The 24063-nt window shown below is 35.2% G+C and overlaps 1 protein-coding gene across 1 annotated transcript in view; it reads right to left on the minus strand.

Moving 5' to 3' along the window:
• Window positions 1–24063, minus strand: part of DOK6 (docking protein 6) — a gene marked incomplete at its 5' end in the record, with an annotated part of 156967 nt that overhangs the window by 59459 nt on the left and 73445 nt on the right. The window contains one exon of the mRNA XM_026841422.1: window positions 7191–7329. Within this exon, the coding sequence (XP_026697223.1) occupies window positions 7191–7329 (139 nt within the window). The remainder of the gene's footprint in view (window positions 1–7190; window positions 7330–24063) is intronic.

A 24063-nucleotide genomic window follows, 5' to 3' on the forward strand; every position in this document is an offset into this window, starting at 1 on the left:
AATGGCAAAATGGCATTTAAATTATATCACCAACTATCAAAATATCTGATACAGTCTTATGCAAGGACTTGCCAGCTCTGCTCTCACACCTGCCCACGGCACTTACCTACACACTCCACAAACCTTTACGTTCTCTGCAGTTTCTGACATGACGAACAGCTCTGTTACCCCACGGCATATGAGCAGCTGCACTAACCCTTCATTATCATATTAAAGACTTCCCCTGTACTGTGTTTTCATTCAAACACACAGCAAACATCCAGCAACAACCACCACCTGCAGCATCCCCTGGGGAAGCCAGACTACAGCTCATCCTTGCCCTGTCTGTAAGGTCCTATATAGGAGACAGTAGACTCCTGCAGCCGACAGAGGAAGAGGCAGATAAAAAAGTGTTGACTTAGTAATAAAGGAATGGGCAGTGGCCGTGGAAGCTCAGAATTCATGGCAGTATGAAGTATTTGCTTTTAGGAAGTGAATGGCACCTGCTGCATAATATTTAAATGCTGCTGCAGAATTTAAATGTCTATTATTGGATATGAGTAACAGTCCCTGAAAAAATGCCAATGAAATGTCTACATTAAAGAAAATATTTTCTTTCAAATAAGATTAAGAAATAAATGAGCTACAGTTGGAGGAATCATTAACTGCCACTGAAACAAAGTCTGAATTTTCACAACCCTCCTACTTCTGAAGTGGTCAATGTCAGGAATAGACTTGTGATCCAACTCGAGGATTTACTTCATCCAAGTATACACAGTCTTCTGAGCCCGAGGACTAACAAAGAGCCAGGCAAAATTATTAAAAAAAAAATTCTTACAGAAAAATCAGAGTCAGGAAAAATGTCATTATGTGCTAATGAACCAAGAACCCCACAGGAAATTACTGATACTTACGGGAACTGGGTTTACAAAATTCAAACCTAAAAGTACAGGGATTCTGACTTAGGGGGAAAAAAAAAAGTCAGCGTTCTTATTTTTGTTGTTAACCTCGGCAATATTTACAGCTGGTCATGGCTTTCCAGTGGATAGATAGATCCTGCAGTGGAACACTCCCCATTTTCTATTATTGGTTTCCGCTGCAGAGAAGGGTGAACTTAACTTCCCTAGAAGCCCTCTCCTGCCAAAAGCACTGCCAAGGCTATTTCAGGTTTAACCTGTAACTTTCAAGGACCTTTAGAAGCAGTAATCAAAAAAGCTTCACAACACCTGTGTGAACCAAGTAAACAATTCAGCAACCATGTATTGCAATAAAGCAACCAGCTTTTTACAGGGTTATAAAGTTTCTAAACAAAGATTATACAGCAACATCATACAGTAGTTTCAGATGGGAAATACAGAAGAATATTGAGTTAAGTACTTGCATGAATGACTGACCTGAGGCTATACTTTAGCTTATATGAAGTGCATGAGTTCATTCATGACCATATGTACTCAGAGCCTCAGTACTTGAGCTTACATATAACTTGGAAACAGAAGAAAACGTACTAAGGGGCCTAAGTTTCATGACATGGGATCATCTATGGATGAACTCTGGAATTTTCTTCCCCATTTTATCCTCCAGGTATTGACTTGACTCAAATGCACTTAGGCAGAATTTATAACATGAGAGCTTTTTCATATTAAGTAAAATGCAGTGTTGAAAGGGAGCCCAAAAGACATACATTTTAACGAAATATTTCCTATAATCATTGGGTCAGCAGCTTCCACTAGTCTCTCTGTATTGCCCATACTTCACAAGTTGAAAATAATAGTTATACCATTGTAGAAAGGCATAAATAACAACCATAATCCAGACAAAGCCCTGAAGATGCATTGGCAAAGATAGGATACTTCAAATTGAAACCATAATTTTAAAATAAAAATTTAGAATATTTGATGTGTTTGTTGATGACGTACAATCCTGTTAATGTTTCAATGAATATATGTTTAGGTTGTGATCAGGTTAAAATTACATGAAGAAATACATAGTACAAACTTATTTACAGAGCAAAGCTAAATTAAAAGTTCACTATGAAACTAATGCTGTTATTTTCTCCAGCCTCAGAGTTCAGTACTTTTTCTCTTACTGTAAGGTAATTTATACTGATATTCTTAATTCTATTTACATTCTTTTTAATACTATGCCTGACAACACTGTCATTTATATTTATCCTCAGACCAGTCCTATGAAATACTGATACTCTCCTCAGTCTGTTTCAGATAAGAAAAAAAATTAAATGACTTGCAGGTTTATTTCTTAGCCACCTTCCTCTTCAACCTCTCCTTAAGCTCAGTTCCATTGTGATATTTTTCTTCTTTGGCACAATCATTATTTCCTTCCTAATAGCTTTTTTAAAAACAGTAATATATAAACTCATTGATATTATATTTTTTAAATGACAGAAATCTATCATGACGATTCCTCCACTTATACTGCTGAATATTAAAAACTTGTAAAAAAATGAGAATGGAAGAGAAATATACAAATATATAGTTTCATAAAGGTGTTTATCTTTTGGTAAATGTTAAAAGGATCACAATAGAAAGTGGTATTATTTTTACAGCTCTGCTGTTTAAAGCAAAACACGTGTCAGTATTTCCTATGATAATGTTATGAAACTTGCATCATTATAATTTCTTTGTGCATTTATACTCAGTCTTACTGATGTTTGATTAACTTCAGCTGGCTAGCATCAACTTTAGTGCTATCTTATTTAGAATTATGGTTTTACACATTGTAAATTTTTATTCTTTTGAGATTACATAATAGGTTTTTACTGGCAGCTCTTGCAAGAAGTGATTTATAAGGTTACAAAGGTACGACTATTTCCTTAGCATGCCTCCCTCGTATGTGTAGTCATAATATGAGAAATCTACAGTTCCTAACACTCCATTTTATACACTAAAACAACAGTGGGTGCAGAAGTTACATCAGGAGTGTTTTCAGTGGAGGCTGAGTGGCAGAAGATCAAATCTGGCATTTTGGAGGAAAATCAGGTCTTAAATACCAATGCCACATGATGGTAAGCATGTTGTCATCCTAGGTTAGATAGACAAGCGCTGCTAACAACTGTGTTCATATGCTGGTGTGTGAAAACTATCTTCACTGAGATTCTTTAAAAAAAGATCACCAAAACCAACATCATTTACTGATTGCAAGAAGGAAGATACTCAGCATTAATGAAGGATCAATTATTCTTTTTCCTTCTCTCCTCGGGATGGGATAACTGGGAAGATATGATTGTTCACTGATGCCTCTGTAAACCAGTTCAGATCAGTTTTTTTTTTTTTTTTTTTTTTTTTTTTTTTTTCCAAAGTAGCAAACTGAACTGACTCACTGAGTCAGAGAAACACCTGAGCTAACAGAAGGAAGTGGAAGGAGTTTGCAGCCCAGACGACTGGGGATAGGGAGGCATGAAAGAGCTGCCTGTTAGACAGTCAGATGTGCATCTTCCATGCTTGATGTTAGACTGTAGTTGGGGGATATATGCAGTTCTTGAGGTTATCACTTTTGTTTCTATTTTGATAATTGCAGAACTCTCACAGTCCAACAAGATTTCTAAATGTTACATTTAAAAATGAAAGGAGTGGTGGTGTGTATGTGTGTGCAAGAGAAGAGGTGTGTAAGAATGCAGACTATTCAGATGATAACACCAGAGTTGTTGACACTCTTATATAAATAATACAACTGCACTAAACAAAATCTTGCAAATAGAAAGCCATTGTTCATTTTTATTAATTTGTTGCACTGATACTGTAAAACCACTAACAAAACACTCTCATATCACCCCCTCCCCTTAAAAAGCCACCCACAAACAAAAATTATCATCTGTATTACACTGATCAATCAAAAAAGTGAACACTGAAAAAATGAATATATAGATAACAATTTCTCTGAAAAGATTTTCAATTTAATTACTTGCATTGGTCCAAATTTGCTATTGTCCCAAACTATCACTTTGCCAATTTATCTTTTCAAAGTCAATCAAGACCACCTGAGCTAAATTAGCTCGTTGTTCACTTTGATTAAAGTATTTGATTAAAATCCAGTCTCCTTCGGTTACAGTAAAACCAATAACTAATTTGAAACCAGGGACTATGGATCCTGTATTTCAGGTCCTTTTTCCAGTGTTACAATTTGAAAGGTAAATGTGCAGAACAGAAGTGTGCATATGATAATCTACTTGACTGACTGGGATTCTCCTACTTGTGGTGACTGTGAGGGACATTTGGTATTAGCTGCTACAGAAAATTTTTTCTTTTCTTTCAACGGTAATGGCAAGAACTGATTTCCTTCTCATGTACCTCTCATTAACATAGTTATTCAGCATGTTACTTGGTTTGACTCATAGATTTCTTAGCATAAAGTTGAATTTATTGCTTAGTATTCTGAAGCAGCATTTCTGTGTGCAGAGGTCTCCATAAATGGAGTAAGTGTGACCTGAGATTGCCTACAGTACCTTCATCTGACAAGTCTCTGGCAGCAGAAACTAATTTTACTTTTTCTTCTTCCAGAATTTGTTTCTGGTTTTTGTATGTTTTTTGTCTTTTTACTTTTTTATCATTAAGGTGTTGCACTTTGTATATTCATTATGAGAACTAACCATAATCTATCTATTTCATCTAGGTTGCTGTGGTTGAAGATGTACTTTGATTTCCTTTATAAACTGTATTCACTTTTTATAATATTGGATTACAATCTGTTATAACCTGGAAGAATTTAAATGAAACTTCAGTGCATTATTTACTTAAAATATGTTAACGTGTAGGACAGATACTCAAACACAAGAGTCCTTTCTAGCATGTAACTTTTAATGATTGGAAGGAAAAAGTAGAGGTGGAATTACCATTAGGCTACTACCCTTTTTCTGATTTGTATAATACTGGATACACTATAAGGCTTCCTTTACTTTAAAAAATTTCTTTCATTTTCAAAAAAAAAAAAAAAAAAAAAAAAAAAAGGTTTAATTCTAGAATATTAAATGTGAACAGTAAGGGTCAGGAAAGAGCAAAAAACCCCAAGTATAGAGCTGGAGATACAAAGGCTCAAAGTCAAGTTTTGGGATATTTATGGCTTATAGATCGAGAATTTAAAAATATACTCTTGCTTGTATTTCAATTTCAGATCTTATAGAAAATATATACATAAGCATTTGGTGAAACTGTTGGATTTAGACACTGGAGAAGCAATTGTACTTGATACAAGGAAAATAACACATACTTAGTCTTTAATAATTTCAGATTTCGTTTTTGGTATGAATACAACTCAAATGCTGTAGATGACACAGATGACCACTTAAATGTTCAGCACCCTATCAGGAGCGGACAAGCTTCCAAAATCTAACCAACACTAGCTTACTAGTTGAAATAATAAATCAATATATTTTTCAGCCTCTTTTAGCCAGCCCACAGTTTCTACGCAGCCTACAGCAGCCTACAGCAGGCCTCTACCAATCTCCCTCTGCAGATCACAGCACAGCCTCATCCAGGAGCCAAGTACATCATACACTGTGTGGCTGATGAGTCATTTCTATTTCTCAACCTGCTTTCAGAGTTTGATAGCATGTACCATATGGACACAGCCTTCATAAATGAGGTTTCAAGGAAACCTCTGATGGCAGAATAGAAACGGCTTTACTGAGCAGCAAAGATGTTAATAAGTGGGAGACCTGAAAGTGGTGGTTCCATGAATGGAAAATCCTATATGATCCTGGTCTAAGCACTTATTACAGCAGCATGAAAATGCTCTAATTTCTCTTTCTAGTGTAGACACTTTAAAAACAAAATATTTATAATGATTGCTTGTTCCTGGTTTTGGACTATTATTCAATCCCTTTCTGTCCAGCAGAATGGAGCTGTTTTTTGCCAGAATTTCTATTACTTGAGAAGCTCTTCCATTTACTCTATCATCTTGTAGTGGACTTTCTACCAATTACTCCTGCATCCCTAACCTTACTTTAATCTTGATTGTGGCTCTCCTCTTCCTGCTTTTTTCTGTCCAAAGTTTGTGCATATCAAGTATTGTGCAAATTCTCTTTGTCTAGTTTTATTGAAAAATTCATCCACCTTTCTTCACAAACCAACAAACGCATAATTTTTTATGGCTTCCCAGCTTAGATGTTACTTAGAAAAATGCAGAATCGGAGGGGAGTATTCAACATAACAGACTTTTGACATGGAAACCTAAATCTTTTTTTAAGTTTCTTTTTTAGTAAATGGAGGAAGATAGACTTTTCTAAGGAGTTATTAGGAGAAGGAGATGAACATTAGGGACTTAAGTTGTCCTTTGCAAGAGCCTTTCTTTCAGGAGCGTGACCAGGATATTTTGACAGTGATGGAGCGTGGGGGGAGAGGATCATGTGTTTGCATGACTGTGGGCACATACATGGTGGGTGAGAGAAGGAAGGAAGAGAGGATCATTGGAAATGGTGTAATTACCATCAAATTTTTCTAGGGACAACGATATGTGGAGAATCATGGTCATCTGAGAAGAAAAGCATGAAGACCAGGTTCTGTTGCCTCCCTGTATCTTTCCTCTCTGGTGGATATAAAGGTAGCTTCAAACCACAGCTGAAAGTTAGATTTCCAGAATGATCATTTAAGACCATCCCTACTTCTAAGCATACAGGGAACACTTTTTTTTTTTTCCCTCTCTGTCTTAAAAACTCCAAACTTTTCAGTAGTTGCTTAAAGATAACATGCAAATTGGAAATTCTGAACTTAAATTTTAAAAATAACTCATTTGAAACTCACATTGCATTGCTACTTGTTATAGTGTAGGGAAAGTAATTTCTTTAAGTAGTTAAGAAAAACATGTCTGCTGTCACCTAGGAGTGTTTATACTGGACTTTTTTTCCCCACCTGTGAGGCCATGAGGTGTAATTAACACTCATTCTTTGATAGGCAACTCACAGCTGGCTTCAGCTGAAGGCTTAATCTTTGAGCCACAGAGCCACAATTTTCAAGAAGGCAACCATGGTTCTCATGTTTAATGGTATCCACCGTTCTAAAAAGACACCAACAATAGATCATTATATAAAACACACTAGAAATCTCTGAGCATGAAAATACATTAATCTGAAAGTCTGTTTTGTCTTAGCCACACAGCTAATACCATCATTGAGGCTGAATTCACCAACTACCTTTACTCCATACTTACATTGTTCATTACCAGTTTTTATAAGTTTAAAGATTTTGGTGAAAGGACCTTACCCTTGCCTTCTGTTCCATCTCCATCATTAATCTTTCATGTTGCTCTGCTATTGCAAGTGTTGCAGAATGGACTTTCTGATATATCATTTCTCCTTCTCGAGTTTGAAAGGTGAATAGCCCTTCTCCTGTGTCACACATCCTGCAGTGAGATTTAAGCAGAATGGAAGGAAGAAAAATTAGTACTGTGCAATTTTTATCTATTATAAAAAATGCACACCATACAGTAGAAAATGCGGACTTCTGTAGTTAAACTCTGGAATTTCGAACATTTGCAGTTATTTTTACAATTGAAGCGAGACATATTCCAGGAGATGTTCAGAACTTTGTGAACATAACTTATAAATTCAGTTTTAGTCATCATCTGGATAGAGAAAAAGAAGTTTTATCATAGAATAAAAACTTGAGGTAATACAGTCAGCTATTTCTAGCATTGTTTTAAATGTCTGTGCTGGTAAGAGAGAGCTAAATTTAATTCTCTTAACCAATTGTTGCCAAAGGTACATATCATGTCATGACTTTGAAATGCTGACATTTTAAGACAACATTGACCAAGTAAAAATATTATTATGGTTAATCACGACAAAGAAGCTGTATTGAAAGACAGCATTAAGAGGGCTAAATTATAACTCTCTCTGTTAGTACATCTATGTGAGGCAGCATCTAAAGCTATCTTGATAATTACAAAAGACATTCATTCAGTTTGACAATAGGAACAATATTTCTGTAGTATAAGAAGATTAAATAGCGAAAAAAACCCACCAGAAATAAAATTTACTTTCGTCTTTTGAGAGCACAACTTATCTGTGATACTGCTGAGGCATTATACTTAAGAAGAGTGGTACATGATAAATTCAGTGACAAAGAGATCTGGGAAATACAGAAAATGGGTGTAGACAACAATGTTAGATTACTGAATGACAGTTTGAGGATATATATGGTGCTAAACAGTGGTGCAATTCACCATATTCATATTAGTAGTTCCATTGTATTATCAGTGTCTGATTTCTATATTTTTATAGACTTCTTGCAATTTTAGAAATGGGATTAAAAAATCCTTCTTATTTGGTCTGATACTTCCTGTAAAGATTTTCAGTTATCTTTGATAGAAAATTGTTGACTTGAGTCACTGATGCATAAAATCCTTCAACAATAGAAAGATTTCAATTTGTCTCAAAGTACCAGATTCCTTTTATGTTTTGTTTGCTTACATTATTTTTAAGGACATCCAATTTTCTTAATATCCCAGAGCCTTCAGCATGGCCCCAGGAAGCCCAAGGCATACAGAATTACAAAGCATTTCAAAAGAATATGTCCTGAATAGTCTAACATTCTAACAGGTTTTAAAATATCAATATCTTTAGATTTTGCATCCCAGATTCTGTATGATTAATATGTATCATTAAATTTTACAAAATATTTTCCCATTAGATGAACATACAGATTGTTTTAATTAAATAATCACTTAAATATGTCTCCTGCTATATTACATGCATACATACACACATATTACAGGTTTTTGAAAACGGAGTAATTTTTTTTCATGAGACTTATCTTTTTGTCAAGTTAGAATACAGCTTCCCACATAATTTTATTCCCGAAATAATCTGAACAGGACTATTGTGCTATACAAGAGACTACTGAAAGTTCAGTGGTTGCTTTTGATTTCAAGGCTGACCACTGAAATAAAACCTTATTAACATTTACAAAACCTTTGACTGTTCACTGGAAGAGACATGTTTTTCTGAGCCTCCTGTAAAGAACTTATGCATAGCTGTGTTTGGGAAGAACAGAATGTATTGGAGGCAGAAATAGATAAAATAGAGGTTGTTTTGGAAAATACTTGGTGAAAATACTTTGCAATGATCATCTGAGGTGTTGAAAGTCATGGTCTTAAGAACAGATAATTCATGATATTATCCATATGAACAATATACATAATTCTGGAATAAAAATAGTCTTCTTCATCCCAAGATGAAAATATGTAGACAAAATTATTATTTGCTTAAGATTATTTGATCAGTCATAATGTGATGTGACAATTCACAGATTTAAAAAAAAAAAAATAAAAAAAAATTCGTATTCAATTCCAGCAGAGATCAAGATCCCTGCTGTAAACATTTAAGATATTTTATACCCTTAGCCACAATCCTCCAGTGAACTTCTGGTAGAAATAATATATCTCCAGAGTTTTGCGACATTATGGCAACAGCCTTTTGGATCCCTCAGGGCATCATATAGCTGGTGCTCTGCTTTTGTGTAAAGAGATCTTAATAAAATGCAAATACCGTGAAATGGAAAGTCTGGAAAAATGACGGGTTCTCAGAAACTGAAGCAAAATGTGATCTTTTTGTTGGTTTCAGAGGATGAAATATCCTACAGGGATAAAAATAAGGAAGCAGGCAATGGGGCATGATTAAGATTCAGGAGTTAAGCAGCTTGTTTGAACCAAGCAAAACCACCCCCACCACTGCTGATCAGACAAGGGTCTGTACCGCTTGTGTGAGCCCTGGGTGGAGGCAGGGGATTGGGCTGTGACACTGCTCTGGTACCTCGCCCACCACACAGGACAGCACTGTGGGGCTTCTGTTTCCCAACCATAAGGGGTGACTGTGGTGGACATGTCACGCCAGCATCATAAAGCCATTGATGGCAGCCTCCCCATGTCCAGATTGTGGTCTTCCCTGACTAACAATGGATGATAGGCACACAGTCGCTCAAAACTGGAGGAGGAGGAGAATTATGGGCATAATTTCTTAAAGTGATGAATTCCACTAACTTGCTTTGAAGCTTAACAGGACTTAAAGGCACCAAGAATGAGGCAGTCAGTACCTGGCAAGTCTGAGCTATGTAAAAGCAAAAACTGTTAGAATAAGACTTTCTTTTTTCCATCTAAACTTGTTATTAGTAATCTGCCTCCCAAGGAGATGAGTCTCTTTGCCATAGTGAAGTTTTCCTGTTCATCTCCTCAGGATGTTATTGCTTTACTCAGATGAACATCTGAGTTTAGGTAGTCTATTCCAGTCTAGTCTAGACTAGTCTTTTCTATTTTCTGTTCTATTCTAGTTACCACACCAAGATCAGTGGCATGTTTTAGGGTTAGATTCAGTCTTTCTAGAACAAGGAAACACAGAGTAAAATAGAAGCACTCCTAAGCATGATGGAGATGGGGGCAGGGAAAGGGGCAAGTGTGCTCTCCTAAGCTTAGGAGGTTTGCCGAAAAAACAGAGGACCTTTACTTATCTGGTCAACACGAATGAACAAGCCCATGAGTTGAGAGACACTTCCTGACTTGTTCTATTTATAGACAGAACACAGTCAGCAGAACAAATAAACTATTTTCTCTATAGCCTCTTCTCGATGACAGGTAATTGTCCATTTAAAGCTACATTTTCAGGTTTAGCCTTGTTAATATGTTACTTTATTACAAATGAAAATGAAATAACTGTGGGTAAATTCACATTTCTCTATGTCCAAAGCACACATAGTTGTTCAGTTGCCAATTTAATAACATCGTCATAACTTTTACATGTCACAGAATCACTGTAGAGAAAAGGCAGGACAAAGGTATGGGCCTTTTCTTTTCCTGAAACTGCAGCTCTACCAACTCAGTATGACCTTTACTGTCAAAAAATTTCGCTGATTTTCTATAGTCAATTTTTTGATGAGAGACTTAACAGTCTGCGGATGCTTGAAAAATGCTGATGTTAGCTTGTCTATTTTTGTGTTTTCCAACTTTAAAACAGGGATGTCATTAACCTATGCTTTGGGATATTTAAAGATTCAATACATTAAAATGTATGAAGTGCTTTGACTGAAATAGGAAAGTGCATTTTTTTTTGTAGTATTACAGAAATATGTAACTGGACAGATAGCAAAACCAGTAAACAGTGTTGTAAATCATGGTAAATTTTTTACTTCTTAAAATACTGCCATAGCTTTTCACAACCATCATTGTTAGTTCAAGGTTGTGGCCCAGGACAAACTGGATTCAGAGATAAACAGTGAAAGTTCTTTCTTTTACTTAGAGGTAGGGCTTCTGTTTAAACCAAAGAGATTTTCCTACCTGTATTGTCAGATTTTTTTCAACATTTCCCAAATTCACACAGTGGTTTCCCAGTGCTTCTGCTCACTACAGTAAATCAGTCTTTTAGAGCTGAATCAGTACTATATAATAACCTGTTAGAATTACCTTATAAAAGGAAACTTTGTTGACTTGACCACCATTTACAAATGATATTTTTTTTTCCAAATAGAGGTTCATGCTCTCATGTCATGGTCGAAATATTTTAAAAGTTTAACAGTGCAATATTCAGCAACTGCATGAGAGGACACGAAGTTGACATCTGAGCTTAATTTCACTATTTTGGTTAAGGGTAAAATGCATTTCAACAGTAACAAAGTTTATCTGAAAACTGAGATGCTCAGAAAGATTACTTGCTATAAGTCCTTGTTTTAAAGTAAAGGATAAATGACAATTGTAACTAGAAAATGTTTAATTCTTCAAATATCTAAATATATTTTTTTTTATTGGATTTGAAAGATTTCTTTTTACCCATGAACAATTTAGCACTAAAGAAACAATGGCTAATTTATATACTCAAAAGTATATAAAACTACATACAAATAACTAAAAAAAAAAGTCAACATCCTCAAACGGGCACTGAAAAAAATCACTAAAATATTTACTATTAATAGTTAATTATTATTAACAACTACAAGTATTAATAACTAATAGATAATAAATAACTACTACCCTAGTTTAGCACTTCTAGTTCTTTAAATAAAAACAGACTTCAAATTTTTAAATGAGAACAGCTCATGAATAGCTATTGTCTAGTAATCAAAGTGCTAAAAGATACCAGTACGAAACTGGATGTAATTGCTATTACATAGTCTACACCTCATATGAGAAAAATTATATCCTTTAAACAGTGAAGCTGCTTACTCAGACATTTCAAGGCCCAGGAATGAAGTTAGCTAGTGCTTACTTCCTGTATGCTGAAGAAGGTGGTCAGATGTGACAGTAATAAGCCTGGTCCCATATGTGACAAGATGAGTAGTAAATAAAAGATAGCCATTCTTTAAAGCCTTGAAGCTTTGGCTGTCAGTCACAAAAAAACTAATTAGTATGCAATATCTAACTGTGAACTGAGATTTATTTCTTGTGTTGCAACAGCTTTGATTTTCTAAAAAGTAGTGGAAACTAGCAATTTTGCCTCCAATTTAATTAGATTATCAGTGGAGACACACAAACAGTATCTCTCTTGTGGATATCTAACTTTTGTTCTTTCCTTGTTTGTTATTTCAACTGCAGCTAAGCCATTTTGACAGAAATCTTGTTTGTTCTTTGTGTGCAAGAACGTTACATACAGCATACACTAAAGACAGGCTAGCTAACCAGTAGACCTCACTATAAAATGAATGCAAAGTTCCCCTGAGGATCCAAATATTTTGCTCATTCCAGTCTTCAACACATGCTAGCTTGCTTCCTCCCCAAGTTGTTATTTTCTGAGAAAATGAAAAAAAAAACCAAGGAAAGCAAATAAAATGTGGCACGTCATATTTAGATAAAAAGCTCTCTTTATATGTAGGAATAGTTATCAAAGCAACTGAAAAATAAACTAGGTATGTTTCTATGAAGTTGTAAGTCAACTTAGATGTTGAAAGGATAGGAAAACAGAGGAAGAAAGAGAATGTTGATAAGACTCCTAACTTACAATAAGGCAGGCAAAAAAGGGATACATTTGGTGGGGGAATCAATAAGAAAAAAGATAATTACATAAATAGGATATGTATGGGACCTAGGAAAGCTCTATGAGTGAAGCAGAGAGAAGACAATTAATGGGAAGTGTGCACAATGTGTAATTAATTTAGGTATAGAACTTCGACAGCAGACATTGTTAGAAAGACCTAAAGTTGGGACAAGGTTGGTGAAAGTGGGGAAAATGTCCTGTGAAAGGGAAATGAAGATTGCCAACACGAAGCACAGCAACAGTATAAACAGCAACATCCAGAACAAGGAGACACAGACTCTGAGCACGGCCTGTTACTCATTCCTTATGTGAATAATGAGTTAGAATTTCTATGCTTTGCTGTCAGCATTTCAGAGTTTTATCTGGAGTGTCAAATGGGTATCCTGGAAATTTTATGATCTGAGAAGCAAATAACAAAAATTATCTGATATATTAGGCACCTGCCTGCCCCACCCTTAATGATGGTTATTTACTGGCAAGAATATACAATACAAAAAAGTAATTATGCATGGTATCTACTAATTGTTGGCTATAGACATTCCTCCACCATAATTCATTGTGAAGTTATTGCACTTCAGCTGAAGTGGGTAACTTTCCACTGTTCTTGAACATGCTCATGAGATATAGATAGCAGTGTTTAATCTTAATTTGGCTTGCTTTCATGTGGAATCTCCTTCCAATTGGCTTGAGTTAATACAGGGAACATGGAGTATTACCACATCTCTGATATGGCCCAGTAACTTCATCATGGAGCTTAGACCTGAAGATTTGTTCAAGGTCAGATCTCATATTTCTTGAGCCATCCTCAGCATTTTCAACCAGAAGAACTAAAGGATCTCTCATGCCATCAAAGCAGCTTTCCTCCTGAGATCATTTATGGCAATATTTTGTAATTTTGAGAAGGAAAATGTTCAGAGATGGGAGTGGAAATGAGTGATGATTTGCTCCCAGGTAGCTAGGATTCCATCACTCTGAAGAATTCAGCAGTCCTCCTCCAATACTTCCAAGATGACCTTAATACTTTCCAAGTGGCACATCTTTTTAAGATAGTATATGCAGTCACTGTAACAAAAATCCTATGTGCTAATCTGACGAATACACTGCTAGTCTTTCCAAACAGAGATGCAGTACTCTACAAATTTTCCCTCTAAAAGTGAGACTTTCTGTGTGTGAGTAGTGTTTTTTCAAGATAAGATGTTTTCTTTTTCTGCCTAAACGAAATGACCATTTAAGTGGTATAATGTAATATAAACAAAATTTTCTCATGAAAACATATTTTTATTTGTTTTGTCAGACGTGAGAGACTAGTGGTAATTATGCCACGTGGGATCTTTTTTCTTCTCATTGCCTGTGCTGCCTCTACACTCGCTGTGTCTGCGCTGCCCTCTGTGATAGCACATCTAAACTGGTGGGGTGTATCAGAGACACTGACCCATTCCTGTATGTCTGATTCTTTCTACTTTTTGCTTAATGGAAGGACAAGAAGCAGGCTGTGTTTTTCTCTGGACTATATCGATGATTGCCCGCTAGCACTGTAATTCTCTAATTAATTTTCATGGGGTTTATCGCTGTCTATCATAAGATGCAGTGGAAAAAAATGTATTTTAGGTTTTTTTCCCAAGGTCCATTTTTGATAACAAGGAAGACACTGTTTGGTACTTGTTTCAGAACACTTTTGTTTCTATCAAGTTTTCTATCCTCATTAAAATATTTTTATTTATACTAATTACTTTGATATATCAGAATAAATGTAACTAGTGCTGAAGAGTTAAAGATAGCAAATAATTCTCAATGCTAGTTACAGTACAAAAAACAGAAAAGTTGATGTTATTGATGTAATGCATAAAAGGTAGAATGTGGAGATTGACATGTAATTATGAAATCTATCCATACATAATGGTAAACATGTTGTGCAGAGGCTGTTTCCTATTTCCTAGTCACTAGAAACTAAGCTATAGTCAATAAAATAAGCAATATTCTGGAGTCTAAAAATTTGAATCCCAAATACTTTACTATGACTATAACTATGTTTTTTATCTCTTCCTGCTTATAGACGTTTCATTAAACATGACCTAGACATTTTGATGGGGAAGATTGAAGTGTGATGTTTGTGCTTTATCACTTCTAAGCAAGAAAGATTCTAGGTTACACATGCAAATCATTGTAGGTAATTAATGCATATATATGTGCAAACCCCCTCACTTTATCGAGACTTTTGACCCCTTAACACTTTCTTAAAAAAAACCAAAACCCCACATTATTAAAAACAAAGAGAGATTAATAAACCCAATTGTTGACATGTTCTTAAACACACAAGCTATTTGCATTTTTGACAGTTTAAATAAGAGAACAAACATGAAAATACTATTAGATAATTAGTTCTTCTAGTTTGTAAAGCTCAGGTCTTGTTGATAATGATGAAATACTATTTAACAGTGTTTTGGATGAGTATCTATTCTTACCAGATCCATGAAAGATATACCAAGAACTCATATATTACTATTATCACCTTAGCACAGAAGCAGCAGTTATGGTTGGCTGTACAACAAACAGATGAATGAAACACATTGGCCTGAGAAAATTTTTTTTTTTTTTTTTTTTTTTTATCAAACCTTTTCACTCATTATGGTTTGGCTATTATTTTTCATCTCACTTTTGAATGAGAGGGATATAAGTTCCAAGTCCTGGAAACTGGGATCATATTCAAATACAGATATTTTCTACAGGACTTCTGCCACCCTGTTAAGAGTTATTATTCCTCTATGAAGACAAATATCCCATAACAATATTACTCAGTTCCTCTCAGTGTTTTTCGTAGCAGAACACAGGTGAAGTAGCATTAATCTACATGAATACTGTTGACTTTGACAAGTTCAAAAAATGTTTGATATAAAATTCAAATAAGGCCATTGCTAGTTAAAATAAATGATAGTGTAATAATACAGGAGCCTTCTACAACAGAAGCAATAAAACCTAGTGGCTTGGGATCTCCATTTTCTTTTTTTCCTTTTGGAGCTCTAAAGTCACTGCTCTTTTCAGGACTACTCCTAGCCCAGCATGTTGTGGATGGAAATTCTCTTAGATGATACTCGCTAGAGTCTGAATTGATTCTGAACACATTGTGACACAATTCTGAACTTACTTGATCCTCTCTCAGGAAGTAACGAGTTTTGTAAGAAGGAAGCAACTGCCAGTTAACAGATGTCAGCATAGTAACAGCCAAGGAAAGAATTTGCATAGGTATGTTTGTTTATTATATTTCATCTTTGACAAAGTTGGGGTGCCTAGAAGTTATGACACTGGACATCAATATGTGCCAACAATATTTGGAGTAATTGATTACGTTCAACCTAAAAGTTAAACTAAAAAGATGTAAAAAACCCCCAGGTTTTCTCTTTGCATATACCGACAAATATGATATTAAGAACTTAACACAGGATCACATTCAAAAATATACAAGAATATATGTCCTACAATGCCTCATTAACTTATCATCTATGTATTGAATGCTATTGTAAACACACTGTACTTGCCATGATGCAGACAGATAATGTTTTTGTCATTGCTCTCCTTTTTGTTTTGATAGCAAGCATAGGAAATGTATTTTGCATTTTGACAGATAGTTTTGCATTTTGATCAAAGTATATCCACTTAAGGAGAGGAGGCCTGAACAGGAATGAACTAATACAATTAACATTTTTGATGGATAAATAATATCAAGGTAATAGAAGTAAAAATTATTAAGGAACTGATAAAGAGCCAGGTTTAGAACCATACATAGAACCAGGGAAAAAAAAGGCAAATTAGTAATTTAATTATAATGCGTATTCAAAACATCAGTTTTCCCAGTTTATGCAAAATGAATGCTGCATTCTCTCATTTAAAAAGTGGGACACACGAAGTGTGAAGAAATGATGAAGGGATCACCCAGAGCACTCTATGCTCTATGGTTTTTGACTACTTCAAAATAAGGCATTTTAAGTGTCCCCTTGTCCCCTCCCCTTTTAAACGCACCGTCAATAATGGTTCTCGCCACTTAAAGCATTTATGGTCAACCACTCTGAAATTTTCAGTACACTATGATTTTATCATGATGGGGATTTAAGTACTGCTCTCTTCTTTCAATGTCACTCTTCATCTTCAAGGTATGAGAGCTACTGCTTTGACCATTATGGCCACAGAGGAATGCTCAGAAAGTCATATGCAAATATTATGGGCACACAAAGTTGTCTAGAGACACTCACCATGATATGTACGTACACTACTGAGTAATTAACGTATGTTAAAAATATCCAAGGATTCATCAACACTAATCTCAAACCTGGCAGGTTCTCAGCTCCAGTTTGGGAGTAGCCTCAGCAACCCCTGAGACAGGCAAAAGCACCAGGGATGAGACAAGGCAGGGATTTGTTTTTGTTTTTGTTTTGTTTTTTAAAAAACCCTGTATTTCTCAGCTGTTGACAGTAAGAAGTCTTAGCTGAAGGCCATGTTTCTGGTCCAAACTTTAACTAGACATGTATACAAACAAAAGCAGTCAAATAATGCCTTTGGTGGTAAACTGGATGTGCAATAATAACATAACATCAAAAAATAATTACAGAAAATGTACAGCCCCCACCACAAGTATAAAGCATTAATTGAACTTCTACCAATTTTCTACATATGGTATTTAATTTAGAGAGGAAGCATGACTTCCCTCCCACTTGCTTTAACTTTTCCTCTTTGCCATAAGGCAGGTAGGAGTGAATTAGACAGATTTTCCCTGTTTTTTCAATTGCAAACAGTAGCAATTCTGTTATGGATCAAACAACTCGCACAGTATTCACCTGGCATCTTTAACTCCAACTTTGATTGTGTATATGATATCTGTGTGTTAGTGCTTCCATCAGTGGGAAAACTCTCTGTCAGGATTTCTTAATAGCCTGATAGCTAAAATTAACTGTAGTTTATGTTCAGGTAAGTAGCAGCTTGCTAAGTTCCTGAGAACCCTCAAAATATTTTTTGTAAAACTTTGTTACATAAAAGACAGTCCTTTCAATTACACAATTAAGTGGGTAGGGAAAGGTAGAAGTGGATAAAAGAAGTGTGAAAACAAGAAACAAGTAAAGTGAGTCCCGCAAAAGGAAATCATCACAAAGAATTGCATATCAAATAACGCAGAAAAAGGACAGGAAAAGCATACAAAAGCATAAAGAATAAGCAGAAAGCAGTGTTCAGATTATGGTTACACACATGGTCTCCCTGCATATTTTCTTACAATATCCTGTATCTCATCTCATATCTTCTTTTCAAAACCTCATGGGATGCAATGGCTAGCCATTTTCTGATGTTTTGATAAATGTGTATTTCCACTTCTGATTAACAGCAATCAGTTATGCTGATTAGGTTCTCTTAGTTAAATATATACTGTGAGTCCTGTGTGAAACTACTGATGCTGTACTGGATAAAGGAATCTTTTATGCTATCTATAGAGAGGATTTTGCTTAAAACAAAAAGGTTTAAGTAAGAATGGGAAGAACTGCGGCCATTGTGTGCATGTGCCACTATCTGTTTCGGGCATATATTCCTTCAGACCAGTTTTCTGCATAGCACGAGATGCTGGTAATTGACAGGAAATGAACCTTGACAAGTCCATCTGAAGGGGGGAAAAAACAAAGACCGAAACCCAAATTTGGAGTAGTAGAATCTAGAAGTATGAAATGCATCTTCTCTAATGCATACAATTTTTAAGCACAGCTCTCTTCCCAGGGAACTTGGGGCATTGTTAGAAAGCAAAATGAAAAATCAATTGTCCTTTGCTGTGAAAAAACACTAACAAGCTACTTTTACACTTGAGCTTACTAGTCTAGTTCAATATTTCAGAGTTTAGGCTTCTACTCTTCTACACTGACTTAGTAATATTTTTATAATAAATTTATAACAGTCAGGAAAGTACTCTGAAGACAGGAATGTGTCAATCCCTTCTGTCTATGATGCTGTATGCCATGTTTAAAAAAATAATTTAAAAAATGAACTATAGATGTAATACCTACTCGCTACACCAAACATTTATATATAGCTATCCAAAAAAGGAAGTGCTATAGGTGGCAGAAGAGAAAGGGTACAAATCCCTTATGTGCAGAATGATATATAATGGATTTTCATGGGTCTTATGCAGCAAAAGATGACCATGCCTTCCCTGGACATTTACACGTAATAGCTTGGGCATGTTTGTGGCTATTTCATGTATGCATTAAAACCATTTTAAGTATCCTTGGTAACATTTAAAAAGGCTTTTGAAGTATTTCCCCATTTTGTCACTCTGGAACATTCATATTGTAGGTATCTTTCTATCATAGACAGAATAATAGTCTCAAGATAAAGGCTGATATACATTTCTATTTCTGTGTATTACTATTTCTGCTCTAATTTCTCTGATGGTCCTTTTTATCAGTTATTTGACACTACTTCCACATGCACGGAATACTTTTTTCTTGGCTGCCCTTCATTTCATCTGAGCTTCTAAGGCTGAGAGCTAATCATACTTTTTGTTTTGTTTTGTTTTGTTTTGTTTTGTTTTGTTTTGTTTTGTTTCTGAGAAATTGGTCCAATGGAGCTTAGAGAAGCCTCACATAAAAAGGCAAAGTACCTGTGAAATGAAATAGTTGAGATGGAATTGTCAACATCTGCCAATGACTAGCACTTATATTGTCCAACTTCTTGCTACTTTTTGCTCAGATCTTCCAGGCTTTCTGATTAGATGTTGTTCCTAAAATGCTACATATATTTCAAAAGCTGCTCAGTGTTCCATCGGAAAACCAGCTACCTTTTGCTTTTATGCAGAAGTCACTCCCTATCTGTCTTTCCAGCTCATGTATTTCATCACAACATTCCTATCTCCTCCTATTCCATGTGCTTAGCCCATTCTGTGCCTACCTCCCCGAAACCTCCTTCCTATTTTCACCAATCCCCTGAGTAACCAATGTGTGTGCAAAACAGCCTTAGCATACTCTGGTCCTTTCCAGACTAGTGTTGGTTTGCATTGCTGCTGTCACTCCTTATTCTCCCGTGGCAGTGACAGTACTCTTAGTTAAGTAAGTCACCAGAAATATAGATGATCCAACCTGATCATTCATTAAATAAAGGTTTGGCAACCTCAGTCATCATCTGAAAAAACTTCAGTGTTTTCCCTAAACTATAAAACTTTTTGCCCATCAATCCCATTCTTGACAGTAAATTATACTTATGGTCAGACTGTTTCATTTTTTTTGAGTTTTCAAATACTGCACTAATAAATGCAGTTTTTCAATAAGTGATAATTGTTATTTACTTTTATAGTCAACTCGATGAAATTTCAGCCATAATAGCACACATTTCAGGAAAATAAAATCTCTCCTGTCATTCATCCCAAAATATTGTTTTCAAAAAGGATACCAGGGATCACTTAAAGTATCATTTTAAAGGCAGGATATTTTTTAAGCTGGACAGAGAATTAGAAAAAAGCAGTAAAAAAATGTGAAAATCTGCTTTGCTGCACTGGTTCAAGCAAGCCATGCAAGTACAATGTTATAACTTGACTTTTCGGCCACTGACAGGATAATCAAGTAGATGAAACATCTCAGTGAATTATAGCACTGTACTGAGTTTTCTTCCAAAAAGTCAGAAAGATCAAATGATGTTTAGAACAGCTGAGATTGAGGCATTCCATTAGATGCTCTCCCTCCCCTCTTTCTAATAAGATGGAAGCTTTTTAAAAAATATGTGACAAATGACTACTCACAGCAGAAATAAATCACACACCACAGAGTACAGCATTATTAATAGTGCAATAATAGTAATAACTTATTGTGATAGCAAAGAAGTGCTATCAGGAGGGACACAGTAGCTAATAGCATTTCCTCTAACAGGGGCTAAGGGACAAACCTTCCTTCAGTAACTTATAAATAAGTGGAAGATTAAAGGAGCCTGAGGGACCAGTCAAGCACACCTCAGAAATAGCCTGACACTTCCAGAATGCTATTGAACAGACACCGCCTGTGAAGTGCTCTCTGTCTCCCCTGTGTTACAATATTTTGATAGTTCGTTAGTTAATTTAAATTAGAGTAAGAGGACACTTAGTTGCAGTAAAAGACTTGAGGGGGGCATAATGTATGATAATGCTAGGTGGGCTGTGACATGGTTTTCAATTATTAGGCTTGTTTTCTCCTTAGCAAAGAACTTGTGAAAACAAAATCTGAAATTTAGCACATGGATCTGTATTCAATCAGCATTTATCATGGCTATCTAAAAAATGAGAGGAATTACAAATGCTCAATTTGATAGTTCTTTCAGGTCTTCCTATTTAGTTATATACCCATTTTTGGAAGAACACATTTTATATTATGTGTCTTTAAACATATTCACATGCATGTGTATTTGTCTTAGTCCAAAAAAGTAACTTGGATTTCATTAAGAGTTCAGCTGTTGCGAAGTAGTGAATAATCTATATCAGAATTTTTTTAGCATGTTTTAATGGTTTGAACCAAGATATCCTAGGTATTCTCTGGTTTCTATGGACATAAAATTAAAAAAAACACATTTTAACACAAAAACAAATGTGAACTCCCCCTACATTTACTTTCAATATTATTTGTTTACCTACAAATTTTTACAGAAGAGCAGAAATTGTTTTTTCTAATTAATGACATTGTTAATGAACTTAATTAAGTTAATGGATTAAAATATTAATTACCTTAATGATTATAGAATGATTTTTGAAAAAAAAAAAAAACAGAAATAGAAAAAAAAACCTTTAAAAGTTAGTAACCTCCACATAGTCTAACACAGTCATGGGTGCACTGAGATCACATATGTAAGTATGTTCAGAAATGTGTATATGTAATATACATACATTATATATATATATATATACACACATATATATATATATATATAAAAAAAATCTCTGTTGGTAATGGTAATGGCATTCAGCTTACTAATGAAAAGCCAGAATAAAGCTACTGAAAAAAAGAATCACCATGGAAATTTCCGCACTCGAGTTTCTGCTCTCACACTATACTATATCTAGAATACAGACGTATTTCTGTGAATGACAGTAAAGGCCAAAACAACTCTATTGACCTCTTTTTGAAGCAAAGAAGTTGCTGGGTACCCTCATTCTCCAGAAAAGCTATATCTTAGTAATCAAAAAGATGTCAATAAGTATTTTATAAGTGAGTTGATTATATGTGAGAACAACGAATTAACACTATCTGAAAGAACAGGGGGAACTGGGCAGATACTTGTCAAACCTTCCAAGACCAGCCTGGTAAAGCAGCTTTCTCAGCTCACAAGTAGTGACCAGCAGTCATACTATACTCAACTTGATTCCAGTATAATCAAGTCCCAAGACTGAGAGAAAAACAAAACTTCCATTGCAATTTTTCACGTGATGTAAAAGAGATAACTGTTCAGACACTAAAATGACCTTTAGAATAAATTTATATTCCAGCTGAAGCAGAGAAACCACAGTTCCTGACAACAAATGAAGCCCACAAATGTTTAAAACTGTGGCCCTTTATGCTTTTCCAGTGCTCTCTGTGTGTATGTGCAAGCATGGGTTTGCACAGGTTCCTACATATTCATCAAAAAGGCTCTTTTGTTGTGCAAATTCCAGCCTTTGCATTTTGATTACTTCCGTCTATGTTTGTACAGTACACAGCCGCAACATAGAGGACATTTCAAATCTCCTCCTCAATTGATGATACTACATTCAGAAGCTTTGGAGAAAAGTAGGATTTATTTGTGCTTAGCATTCTTGCTGGCTAGATGGTTCCCTGTGCAAAATGTGGCCTTCTGCATTGCCCTTTGTAAAGTGTTTAACACTTGTCTACTTTCTCTACAGATAATTAGGTGCCCAGTTTCAGCATTTGTAATTAGCTCATGCAAATAGTCTTGCTGAGGGAGAGACCTAACAGTATTTAAATGCTAAAATAGATACTCTGGCTCTAATTGTAAATGGTATCTACATAAAAGATGAAGAACATTATGAATTTTATTACCATTTTGTATATATGAGTTTCTGAGTTTTGCTGTTGATTTTTTTATTTTTTTTTTTTTTAATCGGGCTTTTTTATTGCTTTACTTTTCAAATCTGAGATATTTCAGTCGTCCTGAGGTAGACAGTTAATGTTATTATGACTCTTGGAGAGAAAAGGACCTGCTGTTGAGGCATCTCAAGTTATTCGAACTGCCACATGTGATTAATTATTGCTATTGTTCACTGTGGAATTCAAAGGTTAAAATGTAGAGTTGAAACAATAAGTGAGTCTAAATGTGATTAAGAGTGCAGGAATTATTGCATGTGCTTCTTCTCTGCTCATACATTACACATCAATAACTTCGTTAGTCATATTCAGCATCAGGAATATTAATCCAGCAATGATGCATACAGCAGAGCGTATGTGTGAAAAAGGGACAATTAGAATATGGGAAGTAAATAACAAATCTGGGCTCAAGTGTGGATGTAAAGCCATCTGAAAGCAAAATGGTGGCTGGTCTCAAAATATTTTTAAACAAGTCCTATTCTGATTATGACATAAACCGTGTTATGAAGGGAGAAAGCAAATTCTGCACTTCAATTGAAAGGCACTGTTCTTGTTAACTCAGAATCATCAGAAGGATCATAACATGCTGTCTGTTAATACATCCAGCAAACACAATATAATTCTTAGCAATTTCATTAAAAATCTTTGTACCTTTTGAATTATACTAGTGATACTGGATATCTAGTGATCAGCTGAAAACTCAAGGTGTGCCCTCTGGCTTGTAAAATAAGCAAATATGAGCCACTTCTATAGATATAGAGATTATGGCTTTCCTTCTTGAGCTGTAAGTCTTTTGTGTTAACTGGATGAATTTTGGGTGTCTGTTTTTCTAACTGCATATCTTTAATTCAGTACAAATGAATAAGGAAATTTACTGGTTAGGTAATGGTGAATTAATGAATTAGTGATGTGCTCATTCCTATTGATTTAGTATTTATAACTTTGTTCATTACTATGCTACATAACTTCACCTGTGCAGCCTGCTGCTCTGTCCTAGGAGTCACTGACTTCTCAATCTATTTGTGAGAAAACTACAACTTTATTCTTTCAATACAT

Source organism: Athene cunicularia (genome assembly GCF_003259725.1).
Source record: "Athene cunicularia isolate RWA chromosome 2 unlocalized genomic scaffold, athCun1 chr2_part1, whole genome shotgun sequence".
NCBI lineage: Eukaryota > Metazoa > Chordata > Aves > Strigiformes > Strigidae > Athene > Athene cunicularia.